General features: G+C 38.4%; 1 protein-coding gene across 10 annotated transcripts in view; it reads right to left on the bottom strand.

Moving 5' to 3' along the window:
• Tcf12 (transcription factor 12) overlaps window positions 1-22,355 on the bottom strand; it is a 269,146-nt gene that overhangs the window by 22,956 nt on the left and 223,835 nt on the right. For 4 of the 10 annotated variants that reach the window (XM_021172003.3, XM_085844775.1, XM_085844773.1 and 1 more), the window contains 8 exons: window positions 19,213-19,318; window positions 17,677-17,816; window positions 17,134-17,278; window positions 16,745-16,809; window positions 9,980-10,058; window positions 3,869-3,942; window positions 2,786-2,857; window positions 1,860-2,066 (listed from right to left, as the gene is read on the bottom strand). In XM_021172003.3, the coding sequence (XP_021027662.3) occupies window positions 1,860-2,066; window positions 2,786-2,857; window positions 3,869-3,942; window positions 9,980-10,058; window positions 16,745-16,809; window positions 17,134-17,278; window positions 17,677-17,816; window positions 19,213-19,318 (888 nt within the window). The remainder of the gene's footprint in view (window positions 1-1,859; window positions 2,067-2,785; window positions 2,858-3,868; window positions 3,943-9,979; window positions 10,059-16,744; window positions 16,810-17,133; window positions 17,279-17,676; window positions 17,817-19,212; window positions 19,319-22,355) is intronic. The other 6 variants (XM_029481236.2, XM_085844776.1, XM_021171999.3 and 3 more) reach the window with 3 other exon arrangements.

Raw genomic sequence — 22,355 nt, forward strand, 5'->3', positions numbered from 1 at the left:
AACTGCCATGGCCTGAATGGTGCTCCCACAGAGCCAGACTCACACTACCCTTTAGAAGACCCCTCTGTATAATATTATACAGAATTTTCCTCATCAGAGTATCTCTACATTGGGAGGCAGGTGCAGGCAGACCTTTGTGAGTTCGAGGCCAGCAGGGACTACAAAGTGAGTGTCTTATTAATAGCAAGAAGATAAAATGTTTAAAAGGGGAGAAATACAAATTGCAAATGCTATCAGTAAGGCCAACCTGAGATTCAAGAATATGATTTTCAAGTCACTCTCTAGTCTATCAGCAACTTACTAATAATCTGCTTTTCTATATTTATAGCTGCAAAGTGCCATGTTACTAGTTTTATTATACCACTAAAATTTTTTCTTTTTGAGACAAGATTTCTCAATGTAGCTGGCCTTGAATTTAGATATCTACCTGCCTCTACCTCTCAGGTGCTGGGATTAAAGGCATGTGTCACCAAGTCTGGCTCAACTTTTTTTCTAATAGTTATGGCATTGACAATTCATATGTGAGTTTAATAATTTTCAAGTGTTTTTATATTAGTTTATCAGCAAAACCTATTTAGAAGGTAGTTAAGAATTCAATATTTTCTGACACCCAAGACAAAACAATAACAATAACAAAACAAAGCAGAAAATAACATCCCTAACTGCTAGGGCCCAAGGTGGAAATACTGAGATCAGAGACCAGGCAGCTGTTTGCTGCTTTATGTGGAGGTCTAATATGAATTTATGTGGCAGTCAGACATATGAATGTGGGGACTTAGCACCAATCCTACTCTACAGAAACTAGGCCCCCAGCATCAGAGCACTTAAGTGCTGTGGCGATACCCAAATTTTAGCCCTTGATCCCATAGCTCAAAATCTGTTTCACAGAAAAATATTTTGTAGCATTCAATGAACTTTAAAAACCACGGAATAAACATGCAAACACATGGTATCAGTTATTCAGCAGGCTCAAAATGAATCTTTAAAAGACAATTTGGATAAAAAAACTAATGCAAGATATTCAACACAGATTTTTTTGACATATATGATTTTAGAAGTCTATTCTTATCATGTTTTAAAAAAATGGATTAAATTATTTTATTCTGAGGGGATTAATATAAAATTGCTCCCTTATACCAGTTTTTCCCCTTTACTTGGGAAAGAGGCTAAATTTGTACCTATACAAATTAAGTTTCACTTTTAAACTTTTTTGTAACTGAAGTCAAATTCCAGATAGTAACAAACAGCTTTCCTAGTCCAGAAAATTTTTCTGAATTAAGAAAATGCCTTCCTAGACTAGGATGTTTTTCTAAACTGTGGTACTGAAGACTGAACCTAAGGCCTCATATATAATACAGATGTGCTCTACCATTGAGCCACATCTCCAGCCTCCTTTTTACTTTGAAATAGGGTCTCACAGGTTCCCCAAACTGGCCTTGAACCTGCTCTTCTCCTGGATGAGTCTCTGGAATAGCTGAGATGACAGGCCTGTGACACGGCCCCAGCTAGATGGGGCTTGTAAAACTCAGTCTCTCACGACACACTCTATGCTATTCATTCTTCCTATTTGCTATCCAAGGCATACACTGCCATTCCAATTACATATCAGGAAAAAAGACCTGGCTAAAGCTAACAGATCTCTGTACTAAAGTTTCTTCTTTTTGTACGTGGCCACAGCAGAATTTGGCAGGCCTAACAGCAGCCACGGACTCTACTGAAGACAATAAAGGAAAACTTAAAGGGCTCCTTTTAACTTTCAATTCAAGAGGTGTTCCTCCTGCCAACTCTTTTCTCCAAAATTTCATGAAAAAAAAATTAGGATAACATGGATTATTGCATATAAGATGACCATGATTTACCATCGAAGCTGATCGACTATTTGTAACAAGGCTTGATCCTCCATAGTTTGAATTGAGGTTTCCAATTGATGCATTATGGGATGGTCCCAGCAAACTGTGTATATCACTGTGGTTGGTCGGCAGACTGGTAGAAGGTCCAACTGCATGGTTCCGTAGCACATGGATAGCATCATCCAGCCTGTCTAAGCGGTCTTCCATTCGAGACTGCTGTAAGGGTTGAAAACAACACGGGGGAGGAGAGGAGTTACCAGCAGTGTATCTATTCAATTTACTAAGCTGCTACATCTTCTATTCAGGGATATATAGAAGGCAGCAAGTGCAATGCAGTATCAACTAGTTTCAAAACCGACTACCTGAACTTCAACAACAAAAAAAGGCAGCTCTTTTCAGACTATGATGAATTTTCAAAGCTGCAGACACAAGTCACTGCTTTAGAAGATGAATTTACCAATCTATCATGAGGTTATTTCTTTTAGCTTCTATAATGTATGAAGTCTTCTATGTCAATACTCAATTACAGCTGATAGAAAGGGAAAAACTGTACAATGGTCTCTGAAAGATGTCAATTTGGGGAAAGGCACTCAAATCTATTTAGCTTAAGTTTTAGGTGAGTAGAACACACCTATCTTCAATGGTGTACATATCCAGCTAAGCTCTTTAGCAAAACTGAAGGAAAGACATCCACTACCCATGGGTCACACATGCTTTATACACAAACACATTAGAATTCTGAAAACCAAAAGCACATGCCAGTACAGCTCTAAAAGGAAGTCATTATAAACAAGACAAAAGTCTACTTCTACACACTGCTACAAGAGCTGCAATGCTCAGTGTTGGAGTCTGTACAGCTTGATCATTTTAAATGAGTAAGGGGCGTATGAGTAATTGAAACACACAAAAAAGGCACCATCTAAATGAAATAGTACCTCACAGACATCCTTTAAGAAGGACATTGCATCTTGCAAATGCTCGTGAAGTTGCTGCTCAACTCGATTTTTCTGGCAAAGTCAAGACAGAACAGGAGGCAAAGCACAGGTTAAGATTAACTCCAACAGAGTCGAGGAAATAGCTGATGTGCTTGTTGGTAACCTGTTAGTAAAGTTAATGTGGAGGTCTGCAAGATCTACTTGTACTGAGTTCTGAAAAGGTTGAGATTTAATAGGGACTCACAAGGTTAGCATCTAAACGGCACACAATGCTTGGGGTTCCTTGCAAAATATGGGAGAAGACAATGTTCCCTCAACTTACAATATTTTGTTAGGCACAGGAAAAGAGTGTTTCTGTTTGGAACATAGAATTACTGAATGATATATGACTTAGAATTTCACCAGATCACATGCATTTGCTTATTTTTTTATTATATTTTGTGATTCTGGGTTATAAATGTAAACATACCAAAGCAACAGTAGTAAACATTCTCTCACAGATTCTCCACCTTGGAGCACTAGAACCAAGATGGCTCCTCTACTGTCCTACTTGTCTGACAAGCAATGTTGTACTTGCTTGATTTGTACATTTTTATTACAAGAAAATATCAGAAAAACTTCAATGATAGTAATACATAAATTTAAAGTCTAATATAAATATAATCATTATGAAACAATAGATTTGATTTTTAAGTGTCTTTTTTTTGGGTAAATTTCCTCTTACATCTAAACACTGACAGTATAGAAAGATTAAAGCATATTTTTCAAAAAACAGAAATCCTTCATACTCCTTTAAGTCCAGTTACCTGGACAAATCTAATATCCCAAAAAGCAGATGTCAATAAGGATACCCAAAATGTCATATTGTCTTCTAAATCAGGTCATGTGGTAGCAAAGAATTAGTGTGTAATGCTAGCCTACTGCTTCTTCATTGTTACATAAGATTTAGTAACAACAAGAAAACCACTACCAACAACAATAAAAAAAACAACAAGAACAACAACAACAACAACAAAAAAAAACTCTTCTGTACTATAAAGCAAAATTCTATAACAACTGTAAAGATCAGTGGAATATCCTTACCAGGGAGTGAAGTGAGTTTTCATAGCTTGGAGATGAAGGAGCTTGCCCTCCAGCTCTGGGCCACTGACTGGTACCTGTTAAACCAAAAAGCATTCACATGAATGGATTAACAATGTGTCATAGTAATGTTAAGCAAAGGGTAAAGATACTTATTAATCATAAATAATGTCAACCTTGTTTACCCTTCAGCATATTATTAGCAGCTTATAAGCATAAAACATTGGACAATTCTTTTCATTATTTATATGCCAATTTAGTAAATTGAGTAAACAGGAAAAAAACCTGTAAAATTCCCAGGAAAATATATTAAAAATATAAGAAAATAATATATTCTTTAGACTTTATCTACATACATGTACATCCTTTAAAAAAATGTTTGCTTCTCCACCATGGCTTTACAGTCTTTGATAAATGATGACATTAATATTACCTGTTTCTCTGTACCATAATTTGCTTAACCATATACATCTCATAACTGGCTTTTTTTTTTTTTTCCATTTGAGACAGGATCTCACTATGTAGCCTTGGGTGACCTGAAAAATCACAACATAGATCCACCTTCCTCTACCTCCCAAGTGCTGGGATTGAAGGTGTGTGCCACCACGCTCTGGCTGGGTTTCAATTGAGTAGCAATGCTGCTGTGATTGCTGCTACAATAACTGCTGTAATAGCTGATAACTGTTTTTTCCTTCGGGGAGGGAGCACATTTCCAAATGAAGTAGCATTTCTCAACTTAAAGAGATACATACACATGTTCATGTGCATCTTCTGACAGTACACAGATAAAGCAGTTTTAAAGGCTAAAATAAAATGCACTGGGTGCACCAGCTAAAAATTTTTTAGGTGAGGAGTTATCATAAGCTAAAGACCCCAAATCATTGAAACAAAAAAATAATTCCAATCATTTTGGCCCAATCTTCTTCCAACTCCTGTGACAGGAGCCATATCATATGAGGTGTTCTGAAATGTTTGAAGACATTGACAGCCCGTAGGCACACAAATGCTTTGCAAAGCAGGCAGCTTCTGTGGTTCCTCATGAGCTTAGCTTTGAGGATGCAGGGGGACACATTGCATCATTCACATGAGAAATCTGTACCCAGAAGACTGTATGTGCATGTTGGGAACTGAGCCAGGGACTCAAACATGTTAGGTCAATGTTCTATCACACTTTAACTATATTCCCTAGCTATTTTTAGATAGTGATATAAACAAACCATGCAAGTATCTACTGCTAAAATATCATCCATTTAACTATATATAAAAAATACATATACTTGCCGGGCGTGGTGGTGCATGTCTTTAATCCCAGCACTCGGGAGGCAGAGGCAGGTGGATTTCTGAGTTCAAGGCCAGCCTGGTCTACAAAGTGAGTTCCAGGACAGCCAGGGCTATACAGAGAAACCCTGTCTCACCTCCCCCCCCCCAATACACATACTTAAACTTACTTTGTTGTTAGTATTGTTATCGACTGGGCCATCGACATTATTATTACTGTTATTATTATTATTGTTATAATTATTATTGCTGCTGCTGCTGCTGCTGTTGTTGTTATAAACTGGGCTATCCACTGTTACATCACAAAGTTAAAGTAGAATATTAGCAGGGCTAAATCAGTGACAGTTATCTTTTTGAACGTCATACAAATTCTGAGCTGTATTTCATGATCAAAGGTTTTATAACTATAGTAGTAACCAAATATTTTATATGGTTGATCACAAATGGGGTAACATACAGTTATATAAGATAAAGCTAGTTCAGAAATCACCATCATTATCTGGTAAAATTGAGAGTACAGGCACTTAGTGGAGGCTGGGGATGTAGTTCAGTGGTAGAATGCTTGCCTAGAAAGTGCAAGTCCCTGGGTTTGATCCCTATGAGGGCTACAGACAAAAATATAAGAAACAATCACTTTTACCTTAATCTGTCTTATAAAGATGATCTTAAGAGATATGAAAGTGTGTCACCAAGCTAAATGTCTTTCTTGGGATGGAACATTAATAGCATCTCCTTCTGTGTATAGATTCAAATGTAACAACAACAACTACAACAACCAGTAAATATATAAAAATCTTGGCAGTCTGGAGTATTGGTGCCTTATTAGCTATGAATGAGACCTCTGAGTGGGGTGGGGATCAGATTCTAGACACACCATAATGTTAGCTAGCATGCATCTGATATTAGATAGAGCTGTAGCTTCATATCTTTGTAAAATTAGCATGAGGGCAAAATACACAGGTTAAATTTAGAATCATACTGGTGCCTCTAGCATGTAATTACCAACTGCTGCACATAGGAGCTGGAAGTCTTGGTGTGACTTAGAATAGGCTATCTTCCCTGCCTGAGCACATCACTTTATGTTTGGTGATGGACATGTCCACAAGGAGACCACATACTTTGGGGGAAATAATTTCTGTAACTGTCCTGTGGTTGTTTGTTTACTAACTAGCCACTCTAAAATATAGATCTTAGTTTAGAAGAATTGTAGAGAATTCACTTGTTAAAATTTATTGAACAATTAAAAGAAGCAAGCTAGGTAGTGACCAGGGTTAGAGCTGAATTATTTCTGGGAATAATGTAAATGTATGCAGTGTTTCTGATCTGCTCCTACTCGCATCAGGGCTTAGGGAGTAGAACTGGTTCATAAACTAAGAGAATGGACACACCCTCCTGTATAGCTCAGGGTACTTCTAGGCTTTTTTTTTTTTTTTTTTTTTTTTAGTTCATTTGCTAGTTCTCTCTTTCTCTTGTTTCTAAGACAGTGTCTTACTATGTACCTGTGGGTGGCCTGGAACTTGCTATGTAGACCAGGCTGGCCTCAAACTCATAGAGATCCACCTGCCTTCTGCCTCCTGAGTGCACAACTTGTGGCTCCAGTTATTTCTCTTACTTCAGGCCCCCAATAGTTTCTCTTTGTAACCTCACCCTAAACTCAAGCCTTCATGGGCCTCCACCCTACCCTACTGGAATCCTAATGCTTACAGTTTACCAGAACACACCCAGTCACCCTCTCAGCAAATGACTAGAAGAGGAGGGCAGGCACTTTCTCATATGCAGATCTGTACTGTGCTCTTCCCTTTATACTCACAAAAGCCACTTTCCTCTTATTAAATTTCACTTCATGAAACCTGTGCCCTAACCTGACCACAACTCAGTGTCAGTTCTGTGCTTTATTTTCATTGTATTTTCTCATCTCGACTGGAAACTTGCTCAAATAAGGCAAGTATTTTACACTGGGCATGCTCACAGACGATGTACACAACATAATGTTTTGATTAAACTAACATAAACTTAGACTTAACTTTTAGTGTGAGGTTCTGAGAACTGGTACAAGGTTCTAACATTACAGACATTCCCCATCTATATTCCATATGAAGGTAAAGAAAGTCAAGGAATGTTCTGCTTGCTTGCCTCCCAAGCTCCCATACTGAACATATTTGCCTAACATAAATGTTGTGCCACTTCCGAACTGTAGTAGGCACAGCCATTTCCCTTTCACCTTCTTGCCAAAGTACTAAGTTTGTTCAAGGGCTGAAGGGTAGGCCTGTTCTGTCTGAATGGCACAGAATAATTCTATTCCAACTCTGAATAAATCCTAACACCTAAGATAAACATGTCAGTTCTATTGGAGATGCAGGCAACTGAGGCAGGCCCCGTGATGGCCAATGAAACATGAGGTTAAGTCTATAGGAGAGGTTTCTGGAAAGATTTCTTAAAAGACACGGTTAAAAAAAAAGGTCTTCTTTTCTTCTACTGGTTACTGTTTGTGGTGTCTCAAAGCTGTCAGAAGGATCTGCTAGAAGACAAAGCAGGAACTCTGATATGCAGATTTCTAGCTATCCAGCTATGGGCTTCTTGTCACTTAAGAACAAGTGCTCACAGGCCTTTAAGCCCAACACCTGGGAGGCAGAGGCAGGCAGAGTTGAAGGTCATTTTGGTCTATATTGGCGACTTCCAGCCCAGCCATTGGTACAGTGTCTCAGAGGCTTCCTCATAAAAATACATAAAAATGCATGCTTCTGGTTTGGAAAGCTCTGGAGGAAGATAAGGTGTATTTATTCAAGAATGACAACCATGAAGCTGCCTGTGGGAATCTGTTGCCTGTGGGTCTATGCTCACAGATCCTGTGGTGAATCTGACTGTTGGTTGAACACAGGAAACAGGGCTAACTGGGGATAACTCCATCAAGGCCACATAAGGTACAAAGCAATCTCCACAGCAGGAGAGCTGGTTTGCTGTTTCCTTTTCTTTTGACTTTGAATGTTTATCATCTAGAGCTTTTCCTCTCACCAGGTCTCTGTTCTTTCATGGTGTGGGTGTTCTCAGTAAACAAGGGAAGTAGAGACAAGCACACTAGACAGAGAAGCAGGAGATGTGCCTTTATAAATACACTAATTTGGTGTTTCAGCAGCATCACGTGCAAACGGTTCTCTATGACTGCTGAATTCAAAGGAGGTTCACCACCATACAATCAGCAGTCTACATTTTGATTCGTTACCTGAGTTACAGGAAAAAGAGTATCATCAGCTAAGCCTCACCAATGGAGGAGACCTCAGACTTGACTTAACCATTCTCAGTTTCACTCATGCCTTCTTAGAGGCTGAGCTCCCGGCTCCTCTCCCATGATTAGTAAGTACAGTAAAGGCAGACAAGTCATATAACAAAGTGTAAAAACGGGCTGTGGCAAAAATTATGCTGAGAATTTTGGTAAAACAGTGCCAAGATAGTGAGCAGGGCTAAGTTTCATCCTTCTCTCTGTAACTTCAGCCCTGTTACACAACAACTCTAAGTCAATGGGTCTTTCATCTTCTTGCCTATGTGGGCAACAGCTGCTTAGCATTTACTAGACAGCTGAAGCCATGAAGTCTGAAAAAGTGGCACAGACTGCTACTAGCCTGAAGCAGCTGCTGTAGCTCAGCATGTCCACCCTGGAATGTGGCTGACACAAAGCACAGGTGACAGCAAAAGCTGTGACTTTAAGAAACCCAGCATAAGGCTGGATGTAACTGTGGCCAGACTGGGAAAGCAGAGCTGCTGCTGAGGCTGACTGGTGAGGCAGGGATGTAGTGATCCAATTCACTCGTCCAGTAACACCTCTTTTTCAAAGCATTTTTCTCCAGCAAGTCCAACCCCTCCAAAGTTGCTTAGAAAAATATGGGTAAAGTTTTAAGATTATTGTTTGAAAGATATTTTCACATTATTTTACTTAATCCTAATAAATATTATCACTTATAATTATAGTATCTCAACAAATTCATCCCATAGGATAGTTCTAGAACTTATCAAAATTAATGTTAAGAATCAGGAGAGGGCTGGTGAGATGGCTCAGTGGGTAAGAGCACCCGACTGCTCTTCCAAAGGTCCGGAGTTCAAATCCCAGCAACCACATGGTGGCTCACAACCATCCATAACGAGATCTGAAGCCCTCTTCTGGTGTGTCTTAAGACAGCTACAGTGTACTCACATATAATAAATAAATAAATCTTAAAAAAAAAAAAAAAAAAGAATCAGGAGAAAGGGCCGGGTGGTGGTGGTGCATGCCTTTAATCTTAGCACTTAGGAGGCAGAGGCATGCGGATTTCTGAGTTTGAGGCCAGCCTGGTCTACAAAGTGAGTTCCAGGACAGCCAGGGCCATACAGAGAAACCCTGTCTCGAAAAACCAAAAAAAGAATCAGGAGAAAGGAAAATAAAGTGAACCACTTAGGCAGCCCCACCAATGCTGCTCACCCAGCATTATCATCCCCTGGTAAGTTTTCATATAGAAAAGGTGAAAAGCCTAGTAGTCAAAGGCTTTTGTTTGTTTTTAGTCAGGGTTTATCGTGTAGCCCTGGCTGTCCTGGAACCAGGATTAGCCTCGAACTCAGAGATCTGCCTGCCTCTGCCTGGGATTAAAGGCATGTGTCACCACCACCCAGCTACAACAATTGTTATTAGAAACCATCACATTATTTAAAAACCTAGGAAGATACATATAAATAATTCAATATTTCTTCAAAGTATAGCAAAGTCAGAATATTTTCATAATTTAAATAGGATTTTATTGAAATTTTGTTGACTCAGAAATCTTTCCAAGTAGAAAATTTACACATATTATGAATAACAGAGAAACCCACCTGTGAGAGGTGAAGGAGATCCCACTGGTGTTGATGGGTTTGATGGAAAACTACTGCTTGTGTGGTCAGGGGAATAAATCTAACCAGAAAATAAGAGATATATATGTATCAGAATACAATAGCAGCAAAACCACAAACCTGTTCATGGTGCTGTTCTGTGATCTCAGCCATACCACCCAAGGCTCACAGTGACAACACTTTCATCAAACTGTACACTGTTTTGTAATTAGAGACCAAAGGAGCTTCAGTTTTTAAACTAGGACAAAGAAATTACATAATTTCAAATGTGAAAGGAATAACAGATATCTATTCCCCCCCCCCCCCCATTTTAATTTGAATTGTCATTTTTTTTTCCTTTTTTCTTTTTGAGACAGGGATTCAAATAATACAAGCTGTCCTCAAGCTTGTTATGTGGCCAAACATAGTTGTTTTTGTTTTGTTTTGTTTGTTTGTTTTTAATTCATGAGTACACTCTCTTCAGACACACCAGAAGAGGGCATCAGATCCCATTGTGAGCCACCATGTGGTTGCTGGGAACTGAACTCAGGGCCTCTGGAAGAGCAATCAGTGCTCTTAACCAATGAGCCATCTCTCCAGCCCTATTTCTTTATTTTTGTTTTGTTGTTGTTGTTGTTTAAAAGACAAAGATACCTAATTTTTAAAATTATTGTGGTTGGAAAGTTTCTAATTATCAGCAGAAAATCAAGATGTGAGGTTGAATATGGCTGCACCTCTGCAATCACCAACACTTGGGAGGCAGAGGCAGAAGGATCACAAGTTCAAAGCCAGCCTGGGCTAAACAGCAAGCTATAAGCTATAAGCCATAGAGAGTTGTCCCCACACCTGTGACTAGTACTTGGAAGGCAGAGGTGAGACTGTAACTTAAAGGCCAATCTGGGCTACATATTCAATGCCAGGTTTGCTCATACTGAGAGGTGAGTCTTTACCTCAAAATAAAACAATCGATTATAAAGATAAAATACCTGAAAAGTAGACCATATTTAAATAATGTATTATCGAAGTAATATAAAAACAATAATCTCACAAAAATACTTAAAAAAAAGGTGGGGTCTTTTAGGTTATTTTGTTCTAGGTATTTTGAGTCAGGGTCTATGTTAGTAAACAGGATCCTGATAGGCTCAGAGAGACCTTGAGTTTGTGATCCTTTGTGATCCTTTTGACCTAGCCTGCAAGTTCTGGAGTTGTAGATATGGCCTGCCAAGCCTGGCCTTTACACATTAAGTCTGGCAAAGTACTGCACAACTTCAATCTTAGCACTTGGGAGGCAGAGGCAGGTGGATCTCTGTGATTTTAAGGCCAGTATGGTCTGCATAACAAATTCCAGGACAGCCAAGGCTACACATGGAGACCCTGTCTTAAACGACCCCACCTCCTCCAGTACACAGGCCCCACCCTTGTGCCCCCCCAAAAAAACCACAAACAAAAAGCATACCCCAAACTTAAAACCACCAAACAAAAAGTCTTCCAAATAAAGTCTTTGAAAAGATGGGCAGTGGTAGCACAGGCTTTTAATTCCAGAACTTGGGAGGCAGAGGCAGGTGAATCCTTGAGTTTGAGGCCAGCCTGGACTACAGAGTTAATCAAGTTCCAGGATAGGACAGCCAGGAAATCCTGTCTGGAAGTGAGGGAGGGAGGAGGATGGGAGGGAATGGAAGGGGATGGGAGGGGATGGGAGGGGAGAGGGTGTTTGTGTACCTTTGAAAAAGTTTTCTATGTTCTCCTTTCTAAAAAGCTAACCAAAGAAGATATAATAGTTACCCCTTAGTCCTTTAAAAAGTTACTTGTCTGCTTTAGCCCCAAGAAATGTATATTGTGAAAATTAAGCTTTCTCTCAAAGGACACTAAAACTTTTACAAACATGTCTCAACATCTTTATAGTTGTCAATCACTGTTTCTTATCTTCAGGAATAAAATGTACCTTTTATGAGCAACTAGTGCTCACTCATTAAGTATATAATACAGCATTGATGAGGGAGGTGCAGATAAGTGAGAAAACAGTCACAAAACCAACCACACTCACGGATTAGTCTGCACTGCCTGCCTGCCATTACTTCTCACTGTGAGAATTAACTGTGAAAGCGTTGGGGAAACACCCTCCATGGCAGCCTGCCGCTCTTCTGTGCTTGTGTCTCCTACTCTCAAAGACTTGCCTAGTCACTACTGTGCTAATAATGGCTTGCAATGGTAGAAATGAAGAGCCCGAGCTAGGAATTTCTACTGGAATGAGTTCTGGGCCTCAGGCTTACCTATGTCCCATTGCTCCTACTCTCCAGTCCCCTTTTCTTCTCTAGTTACCAGCAGTTTAAGCCTGGTGATGACCTTCCTGGTGAATGACTCCTGAACTGACTCTCACTGTCCCCTGCCTCACACTGGCTGCTGGCTTTGTCACTTGACAGGCTGAGGAGATCACATCTCAACTCTGAGTCACTACTCTGCTTCCTATCCCCACCATCTTTCCTCTTCTCTTTTTTATTCTGGCTGTGCTCCCCCTCTTCTTGGGCCCCCCACTCTTCTCTCTGTACACATCAGTATTCACAATTCTCAGTTTCTGGGATAAATATGCACCATTTTCACAGTGTTTTAAATCTGTGTATGTATGTGTGTGGAGGTCAGAAGACAATCTCAGGCGTTGTTCCCCAGGAGTTGTCCACCCTATTTTTGAGACAGGATCTCTCACCGGCATGACTCTCTAGTTGGCCAAGCCCTGGGGATCCATTTGTCTGTTTTCCCGGTGTTGGGATTTTAATTAAGTGATAAACTGCATGTGAAATTTGCTATAATAATTATCAGTAAAAAGATCCTTTCAATAACAGATTTTACCTTAGTAATTAGGTAATGGGGATCAAAAAACAGAAACAAGAAAATGAAAGAGCTTGTTATAGATCTCACTCCAAATCCACAAAATAGCATAAACTTTGAGAACAATTATGTCTTGAGGTTCTGTGATTGCTGAGAATTAATGTTAATGTTCTAGGCTATGTGTATCTCACACTTAGGTAGGCACAGGCTTTCTAGGGTATGAATGGACTGCCAATTCTTCAGCACTGCCCTTTCAATGAAGCAATCCCCAAGTATGTCAAATGCTGGGTAGAGTTCCTTTATGTGGAAGAAAGCAGAGTTTATACTTCTTACTCTCATAAAGAGAGGACATATGTGGGAGGAAGAGTGGCACAGCAATACCGGTACACAGAAGCCTTTCTGATGGCAGATCACTTCACCAGCCTGTATCTCTGCAGGCTCATTCCATCACCAAAACAACTGAATCACATTATTTCATAAAAATCGTGATTTCTTTAGAAATCCTAAATATCAGGCTTTTTTGGCAAAGACCATTCTAAATGAAGATTTCTCTCTCTATTTTCTGGTGTTTAAGGAAGAAAATTGGTGTTTATTGAATATTGGTGTTTAAGGAAGAAAAAAGTCACGTTAAAAATGGAGGTGGTAGTGGCTTGAGTTTGGGGCAGGAACAAAGTCAGAGCTCATTTTACATGCAGCCCACAGGCACTCATAGTTAAATGGCCAATGATGAATAACTCCCAGTACCTTCTGCCAGACTTAAACGGTAATATTCCTCATTTTACTGCAGCAAATGAGGCTCCTCCTCCTATCAGTCATGGTCTATTCCAATCAGTAGGGTGCCAATAAAGCCAGAGGCTAATGAAAGGAGCTTCAGACAAACAGAAACAATGGAGAGCTCCAGGCCCAACCCTGGAAGGCAGAGTCCAAGGTTTTAAACACTGAAGCTTTTGGACATTTCAGTTAATCTTTATTATGCTAATGTTATTGAGTCTAAGGAACAAAGAAACTTATTTCATGAATTACTTCTAAACGTCAACTTCCCTGGATTTTCTTCTCTTTTGTTAGACTACTGACCATTTAACTCTCTGGATTAAAACACACACATTCTCCCTCTCTTCTTCCCTCCCTGGCTCATAGAAATCAAAACATAAATTATCACAAAGAAGTCTGATATAATCAACAAAGTTAAACAGTCTTCTCGTTTGATCTCTTCTAAATTAAAGACTGAATGTTTTGATATGGTATTAGGCACTGAAATAAACCAGATGTTTCTTCCTCCATATAACTCTCCATGGGCACAGTCTTAAAGGGTGATTGTCTGGCAAATGTTCAGGGACACACAGATTTTTCCTTTCCTTCTATCTACCCACGTCTATTATCTAAACTAGTGCACAATCCACAGGGCTTTGGGGACTTTGTGTAAATACCTTCATGTACAATTCTCTTTCTTGCTATCCTGAGATTAAGACCACAATTATCCAGGCTTAAACCTAAAATAAAAGAACCTTTGCAAACGCATTATCTGGCCTTACATGTTTAATCACGCAGCATTCTGCGTGTTCTTTAAAACCTAAACTGAAGAACAAAGGTTGTACCCTCTGGTGTTTCACACATGAAAGACCGTCTAAAGCAACTAGGGAACTAGAATTAACTTCTAATGACAACAGTAGTATTTTCCCATCAAAAATAGATGCTATTATTATATTAGAGATACTGCATTCTAACCATTTGTAATACTTAACATAAAATTCTGATATGCATTCAGATTCGCACATATAATCCTCCCTAAGTTTCTTTCTCTCACTTCTCCTAATTCTTTCAATCACTGTTTTTGTTTTTTAGTAAATTTTAAAAACTAAACACTATTAATGTGAATGTGAGTCTGTAAGGAAAGCTGAAGAAACAATGCTGTTGGAGAAGTAGGGGGAGGCTGAAGGGACAGGAAATGTGCACATGAGGGTCTGCAGTGATGGACCAGATGGAATGTATCACTCTCAGCTATGACAGAAATGATTTATGGAATGACCTGGCTGTAACAACACAGGATGGCAGAGATGAGTTTCCATGACAACCAAAGCCCACCCACTGGCTAGATTAAACATTTCTTCCTGGCCTCCACTCATAGTAAATTTGGACTTTTTTTTCCAAATGCCATCCTAGTTTCTCTAGCATGCTGTTCATAATATGGAAGGAAAATCAAGGATGTCAGAGTAACTAAAGGAAGATTGAAAGACCACCGAGAACATTACAAAGTTCTGTGTGTTCATACCATAGTTTCTTTACATACATTTTCCTCAGAAAAACAAAATAACTCCCAAATGGAAGTTTTATTTTTAAAATTTGCTTAATATTAGTAGTCAAATGCTACTTGTTCCTTTACATGTGCATGAACGATCTGCTGTTGGATCTTCTAAGATGAGCAGACTCAAACATGGCATGACAATCAAATACCCAAGAAAATTTCTTCCTACACAAGTTTTCTTCAGTGGGGAAAAAGAAAAAAAAAAAAGGTAGAGACAACTCTCTTTAGTTATTTTGCACACCTCTAAGGCAATCCCTATAGCACAACTTCCTAGACACACAAAGCAGTGGAGAAGGGCAGTCTGAGGCTAGTTCCATGTGGGTCCTACTGTATATGAGCTCTCCCCTTCTAGCTAGTGATTCCTAGGGCAAACTACTTAAATCTTTTGAGCTCAAGTCACTTAATCTTTAAACCTCAGTTCCCCCAAATATAATGTGGGGGTGATAATGTCAACCTTACAGGATTTTCTTGAGAATTAAACAAAACAGGGCACAAAAATGCTTACTGTGGTGCTGAGCAACTAGAAAGCACCCAGACCACAGTTGATCATTTCTGTGGGTTTGTACCACCACCATTATTATGTGTGTTCCAAGATTAACTCCAGCAAACATTTACTGGGCTCCACTGTGTGCAGGACTCCACTACATGGTAGAAGAGTTTGATCTGGCTTCATTTCTCAAAAAAACCTCATACTTAACAGCTATAGAGAAAGGTTTATTTACTCAAACAATACATAAAGAGGTTTCTTTCTTCAAGAGCTCAACAGCTGCTCACTACCAGTCACATATCAGAGCTCTGCTTTCTCTATCAATAGCAAATATTTAAGAAAGTTCACTGCACTTCAGACAAAATATAATCCTAAGAGACATACTTCTTAAGAAAAAAATCGTCTAATAAAAAACTTTACAAGACAAAAAGCATAATTTAAATGTCAAGAATTAGATTTGAATCTTTATAGATCATTAATAAATGCCCTTCTCTCCTTTCTGGTCTGAGCATTCCAAACTAATTGTAACATTTTAAGAGTCAGATATAATGAACTGTAATTGTTGTCCCTATTGTTTTGATGTGATAAAGACTAGCTGTACTATATTACAAAATATCTTTGAATCAGTTTTATTCATTTAGCTCAAGTCTTTCAATAATTCTGAGACCCACACCCTGGTTTTTGAGTGAGCCAGCTGTAGCTATTGTTTTTTTCTTAAAAAAAAACAAAAAACAAAAAACAAAAACCAAAAACCCTAAAATATAAATAAAACTATTTCCTATCTTCTTAAAGCCCATGATAAGGCATTTCCTTCATATTTGATAGATTGGATTTTCTTTTTTGGTTCTCCTTGATTTATTTGAGTGGGCCACTAAGTATTTAACACACATATTTCCCCAAATTCCTCTTTGTGCCTGTTCCACTTAAATGAAGACATATTTAAATGAAGCCACAAAAACAGATTTTTTTTTAAGTAAGGAAAGAGGTGTTAAGCATGAACTAACTAGTAATATGTATCAATATAAACAAAAAACAGCTCTTCAATGAATAAGAATGTTCAAAGTGTTCTAACAATGGCATTTACTGCCCACAAAATCTAAACCTTAGTTCATGAGTACAGAATCCACTCAGTATAATGTGCAAACCCAATACTTACAGATGCCAAGGCCTTCCCAAGTGCATCACCCGTCTGTGAGCTTCCAGCAGCATTCCCTCTGGTTCCTGGATGGTTCAAATAGGTAAACAAATCATGGAGAGCATGAGGAATGCTACTTCTTTTCTTAAGCATGTACCTATGACTTCAAGGGCACCCTGGCTTACGACTTCATATATCACAGTGAATCAGGAAAACTCTTATGTGCTGTATTTAACAATCTATAAAAATAAAAATGAGTTCCTTATTGGTTTTTAGATTAATAGAACTTAAAGGTTAATTATCTTCTTATATCTTTATTAAAACTAAATACTAAAACTTTTATTGAACACTATGGATTTCAACAAAACTCTAAAATTAAGGTTAGGAGTATTCCTAACCCTGAAGCTCACCTAGGATGCTATCCGATCCATTGATGGGAGGAGTATGGGAGGCGGCAACATATGGTGAGCTGCTGGTACTACCACGGTGGAAGCTGGACATTGGCGGAAGACTTGTGTTTATGTCTGTTGGTGACACTGAGTGTGGAGGATAACTCTAGGAAAAGGGGAAAAGAGACACGATCGTATCACATGTGTTCTGAAGGCTGGGGATACTGCTTAGTGTGCAGCACTTGCCTAGCATGCATGACAGTTTGAGCTCGCAGCTGCATGCTGCTCACTCAATGGCTCTTTTCCCTGCTCTCCCTCCCCCCACATACATACAAATAATGAATAAAAAGCATGTATTTTCTGAATATATGAATGCACACTAGACAATCTGCATAAAAGGATAAAATGAGCAAGACCCATGACTGATTAGTGTGGCAGGGTAGCCATACTGAAAAAAGTAATTATAAAGAAAGCCTATAAAATGTCAATGTTCAGAAGTTTTGGCATAATCAATTTTTATACAAAGAGAAACACGTGAGGAAAAAATATTATTTGATAGCCTACCAAGCGGTCATGTGAATGAAGGCTGCCATAACTACTGGACTGAGACATGTGGGATGTGGAGGTCCCCAGAATTCCACCAAAACCAGGCTGGCTCATCCCATTCGATGAACTCCAAAGGTCAGAAGAACTGTGGGTCCCATCTAAGATGAAAAGAAAAACAAATACAAAGTTTTTCTAGCCAGAATTTTCCTTTTGTTTACATACAAAAAAATTAAAAAGTATAATGATGTGTGTTTTCAACTGTCCAGTTGCTGCAGTCTAGAACCGTTTAGGAAAAGTTAATTCAATTCAAGACTGCCTAGATCAGACCTGCTGGGGATGTCTGTGAGGGGTTTTCTTAATTGGGTTAATGGAATGTGAAAGGTACCATTTTGTTGTCCATTCCCTGAACTATTTAAGAATGAAAAAAGTGAGCTGAGAATATGGGCACACAGACTCACTTCCCTCTACCCTGGACCATGATGTGGTGTCACAGTGTGTTTACATTCCCACCACCTTGACTTACCTGCTGTGATTGCCACCCTTCTCTAGGGTGTTTTTTGCCAGGGTACTTTATCACAGCAACAGAAACAAAACCCATACCTGCAGATATTATTCCCTTTCTTTAATCTAATATTCTATCAGGTTATTTTTTTCCCTCCCAGGCCCCAAATTACTATTTTAAAAGAAGTAAATTTTATAGTAAGAAAAAACCAGCTCAAACTGTAATAGATCGGTCATTATAACTCAAGTATATGTCCTCAAAAGACATATTTCCTACCAAGAAAGTTTTAACAAACACTTGAAATCTGGGGACAAGTTGCATTTAATTTTTTGATTAGATGTTCTTCCAAAGGTCTTAACCCATAATAGGCAACACACATCATATCAGACATCCTGAAAGTGTGGAATGGAGAGGTTTCTCCCACAGCAAGCCTAGGTAAGAAGTGACTACATTATATAGTGAAGCCTCAGATGAGATGTCAGCAGTGACTCCACACCCAAAGCACAGTCAAGAAACCATTTATGTAACAATGGACTGCTTCCACATACAAACTTCCCACAATACTGAACCACAGAAGACTAAACAAACAAAATGATTCACCAGACAGGAATCAGAAGAAATGTAACAACCAACTCTTCTCTCAACATGTCTCACTCAGTTTTCCATACTTACTCTTCCTGTTGGTAATACTATGTGTGATACAGAACTGGAACCAGAAACCAGTATTGCTTCTAGCTTTTGTCATTTAAAATTCTAAAACAATCATGGCAGCTTTATTTATTTTTCCCAGTCAGTAGTTAGATAACCAATCCAAACATTTGTTGGATAATTTAACAAAATTAAAATTAGCAGTGAATGCCCCTAGAATATTATATGGCTAAATTTTAACTGGCTCCAGAAAAAAAATCAAGACCAAAACAAAACCAACCAACCAAACAAAAAAAACCTTCAAAAGCACTGCCTGAATCTGTGCATAGATGCTCCTTTTTCTCGTACTGCAGCTAGCACACTGACAGCTCTGGCTGCTCTAACAACTGTTTGGTAGTGCTTACCTTGCATAAAGAAAGTGCTAGCAAACATACTGGTTGGTGGCTTGGGAGATGGGTAACTAGGAGATTCACGGTTGAAATCGTCAGAATTTGGGGATGGTGCATATACCTTAAAACAAAACAGGTTAATTAATTCAAATGTATTACTTACATAAAATGGTATCTATGTTCCACAAAGATATCTTATCTCTATTAGTACATATCACAAAAAACAACAACAACAACAACAACAACAACAACAACAACAAAACAAAACCAGGAAATCAAAGCAAATTCTGTCTTATTCTTAAATTTCAGGTACACTTCCAACTCCACCATATCTTTGAGAAAACGATTATTTCATTGTTAGGGCTGTAATAATTTCCTTTAGTGAACATTTGCTTCAGATAAGGAAACTATGAATATTTTGAACTATCAAGTGGCCAACACTTACAATCCTTAGGAAAACTAAATGGGCATCCAAATAAACATAATGAGTGAAATATAATCGCAGCATTCTTAGGACTACTGAAACTTAGAAGAAAAGCAAAAACAACAACAAAATAACAAAGTTACATATGAAGCCTGGCACAGTGGCTAATGCATGTGCTCCCAGTAACTAGGAGGATGGATGGCTTCAATGCCAACCTTGTCAAAGCAGTGAGACTGTTTTAACACCAACTGCCAACAAAATGTCTTATAAGAAAGTCACTGAGGAAGCAAGAGACAGTTAGGTCCCTTTTTGGAACAGGGCAGCAGAGGGGTAAGATGTAGCTGCTAGAGTTCCCCTGTATCATGATGGATCCACAAGGATTCACCACTGGAGGCATCAGATTTAAATAAGGCTTACAAGATTAGATTTTAGTTGTTGCGCCCAGAGATTGAGTTACTATGGTTTCTGAACTAAAAAAAAAAAAAAAAAAAAAAGTCCCCAAAGGATTGTAAAAGTACACCAGAAGCAAGAAAGAAGGGAAAGTAAGTTAATCTTAGCAGCATAAGAAATTAATTTTGTTTTGTTAGGAGTATATCTATTATATTTCACTATAAAACAAAATTTAAATTTCTCATAGAGAAAGTTAGCATTATCATTATGAAGACATATACAAAAACATACATATTATATGGTCATTAAAAATTTCTGGAAGTATATAGGAGAAAGTTAGCAACAGTTACATCTTAAAAGTAGGAAAAAAGACTTTTAGTTTATGATGTGTTTTAACTTTCCACAGCAGAACAGGAGAGAACTGGGGTTCAAAGCACACAGCTTATTAGCAAAGCCTAGCAAACAAGGCCCTGGTGGGTTAGTACTGGTTTTTACATCAAGGCTAAAATGAGAACAACTAAAAAAAATTACAAAAATTATATTCAATTATATATTCACAAGCTATCAAAATTTATTCTTCTTGAAAGGCATTAACCATACAGATTCCCAGTCTTCTTGAGTGTCGAATTTCTCATCTGTAAGGTGCTTTATCCGGTACCTCAAAAGGGAAGATGACATGAGGTACTATCTATAATCAGATGTCTAGCACGGTGCTTCTGAGAATGCAGGTAAGTAGCCCGTGAGAGCTAACACACTGTATCCCACCACCCCAACGGAAGGTAGTGCGCGGTTCTAAACTGCCCCGATCAGTTTCCAATGACATTTGTCACAGGCTTTGTGGTAGTTGACTCTACTCATAGGAGCACAGCCTATTGAAGCACATAAAAGAAACATACACCTGTGGTCCCTAAAAAATTTGGGAGAAGCTATGTTCTTAGAAATTATACATAAGGTCTTGACAGAGAGTGTGACACACGTATGTATTTAACATAATTTCTAATTTAAACTTATTTCATAAAAGATTGTATTAGGGAGCTGGAGGAGATGGCTCAGTAGTCAAAAGGCAGGGGACCCAGGTTCTGTCCCCAGCACCCTCGTAGAGGCTCATTCATAATGATCTACAATTCCAGTTCTAGAAGATTCAACACCCTCTTCTGGCTTCCATGGGCAATAGGCATGAAAGTGATGAACAAATGTATATACAGCCAAAACACCCATATACATAAAATAATAAAAATATAAAATGTATTAAAAAAAAAGAGGTATTAAAAAAAAAAGAGACCATGCTAGATTTAAGTAAGTGTGTGTGTGTGTTAAATTTTTCAGGAAAAGAATCTAACTATATTCTTTTTCTTAAATTTCTTTTCAAAGCCTGGCATGGTGGTACCATCAGTTCCTTACATGCCAGATACAATGTTCTTAAGATTTAAAACTTTTTATAAGTTTGCTTTTATGACAACAACAAAGAGAAATATCTATTTTGATTCACAAACTTCTGCTAAATTAAGAGTAATGGCTATCACATAAAGGAGGGAACTAAGGTCAGTAAAACAAACCAGGGTGAAACCTCATATTAAAGGCAAAGTTTTTTTTTTTGTTTTTGTATTTTAAAGAGAAAAATCTCTGCACACAGATTTTGGAAATAAAACCTTTACAAGATAAAGCTGAACAGAATGGCTCACACCTTTAACCACAATGCTGAGTCTGAGGACAGCCTGTCTACAGAACAAGTTCCAGGACAGCCAGAGGTATACAGAGAAAGTTTGTCTTGAAACAAACAAACAAAAACCCCAAACTCTCCCCCCTAAAAGAAGACCTTACAAATGAAGATGGTAAATAAAACTCTAAGCATCTTTATTGTTTACACACTAGTACAAGTTCAGGTTTTCATGACAGAAACAGTTTGCAGTCTGTGGCTCTCAAAAGGCCCTCTGGCAACGTTCTAACTTTGCTTTTGGTATCTCAGTCATGGCTTGCAAAACACAGATGCAGAGCTACGGACCAGCAGTTGTGCCAGTCTCAGTTCAGATCAAAGCACAACTGATGTGGTCAGGGAGTTTATTAGCTCCAGATGTGGGAAACAGTCAGCCAATTCTACAAAAAGAGCAAGTCTTTCCCCCGTCACAATCAGTACTGGCTACAAATTAAAACCAGGCTGCTTATGCCATCTAATCACCTGTACACAGAGTCCAATGCTTTTTTATTTTAGTTAACGATACACTTAAATCTCTAAGATGATTCTGTAGCACAACAAACAGTCTTAAAATTAAGAGACAGGAGCGAGTACTTATTCTTTAAGACGATTAAAATCTACCAGGAGTCAAACTATTTTAGATATTAGAGG

The sequence above is a fragment of the Mus caroli genome, unplaced genomic scaffold (assembly GCF_978045245.1).
Source record: "Mus caroli unplaced genomic scaffold, Mus_caroli_1 scaffold_11, whole genome shotgun sequence".
Lineage (NCBI taxonomy): Eukaryota > Metazoa > Chordata > Mammalia > Rodentia > Muridae > Mus > Mus caroli.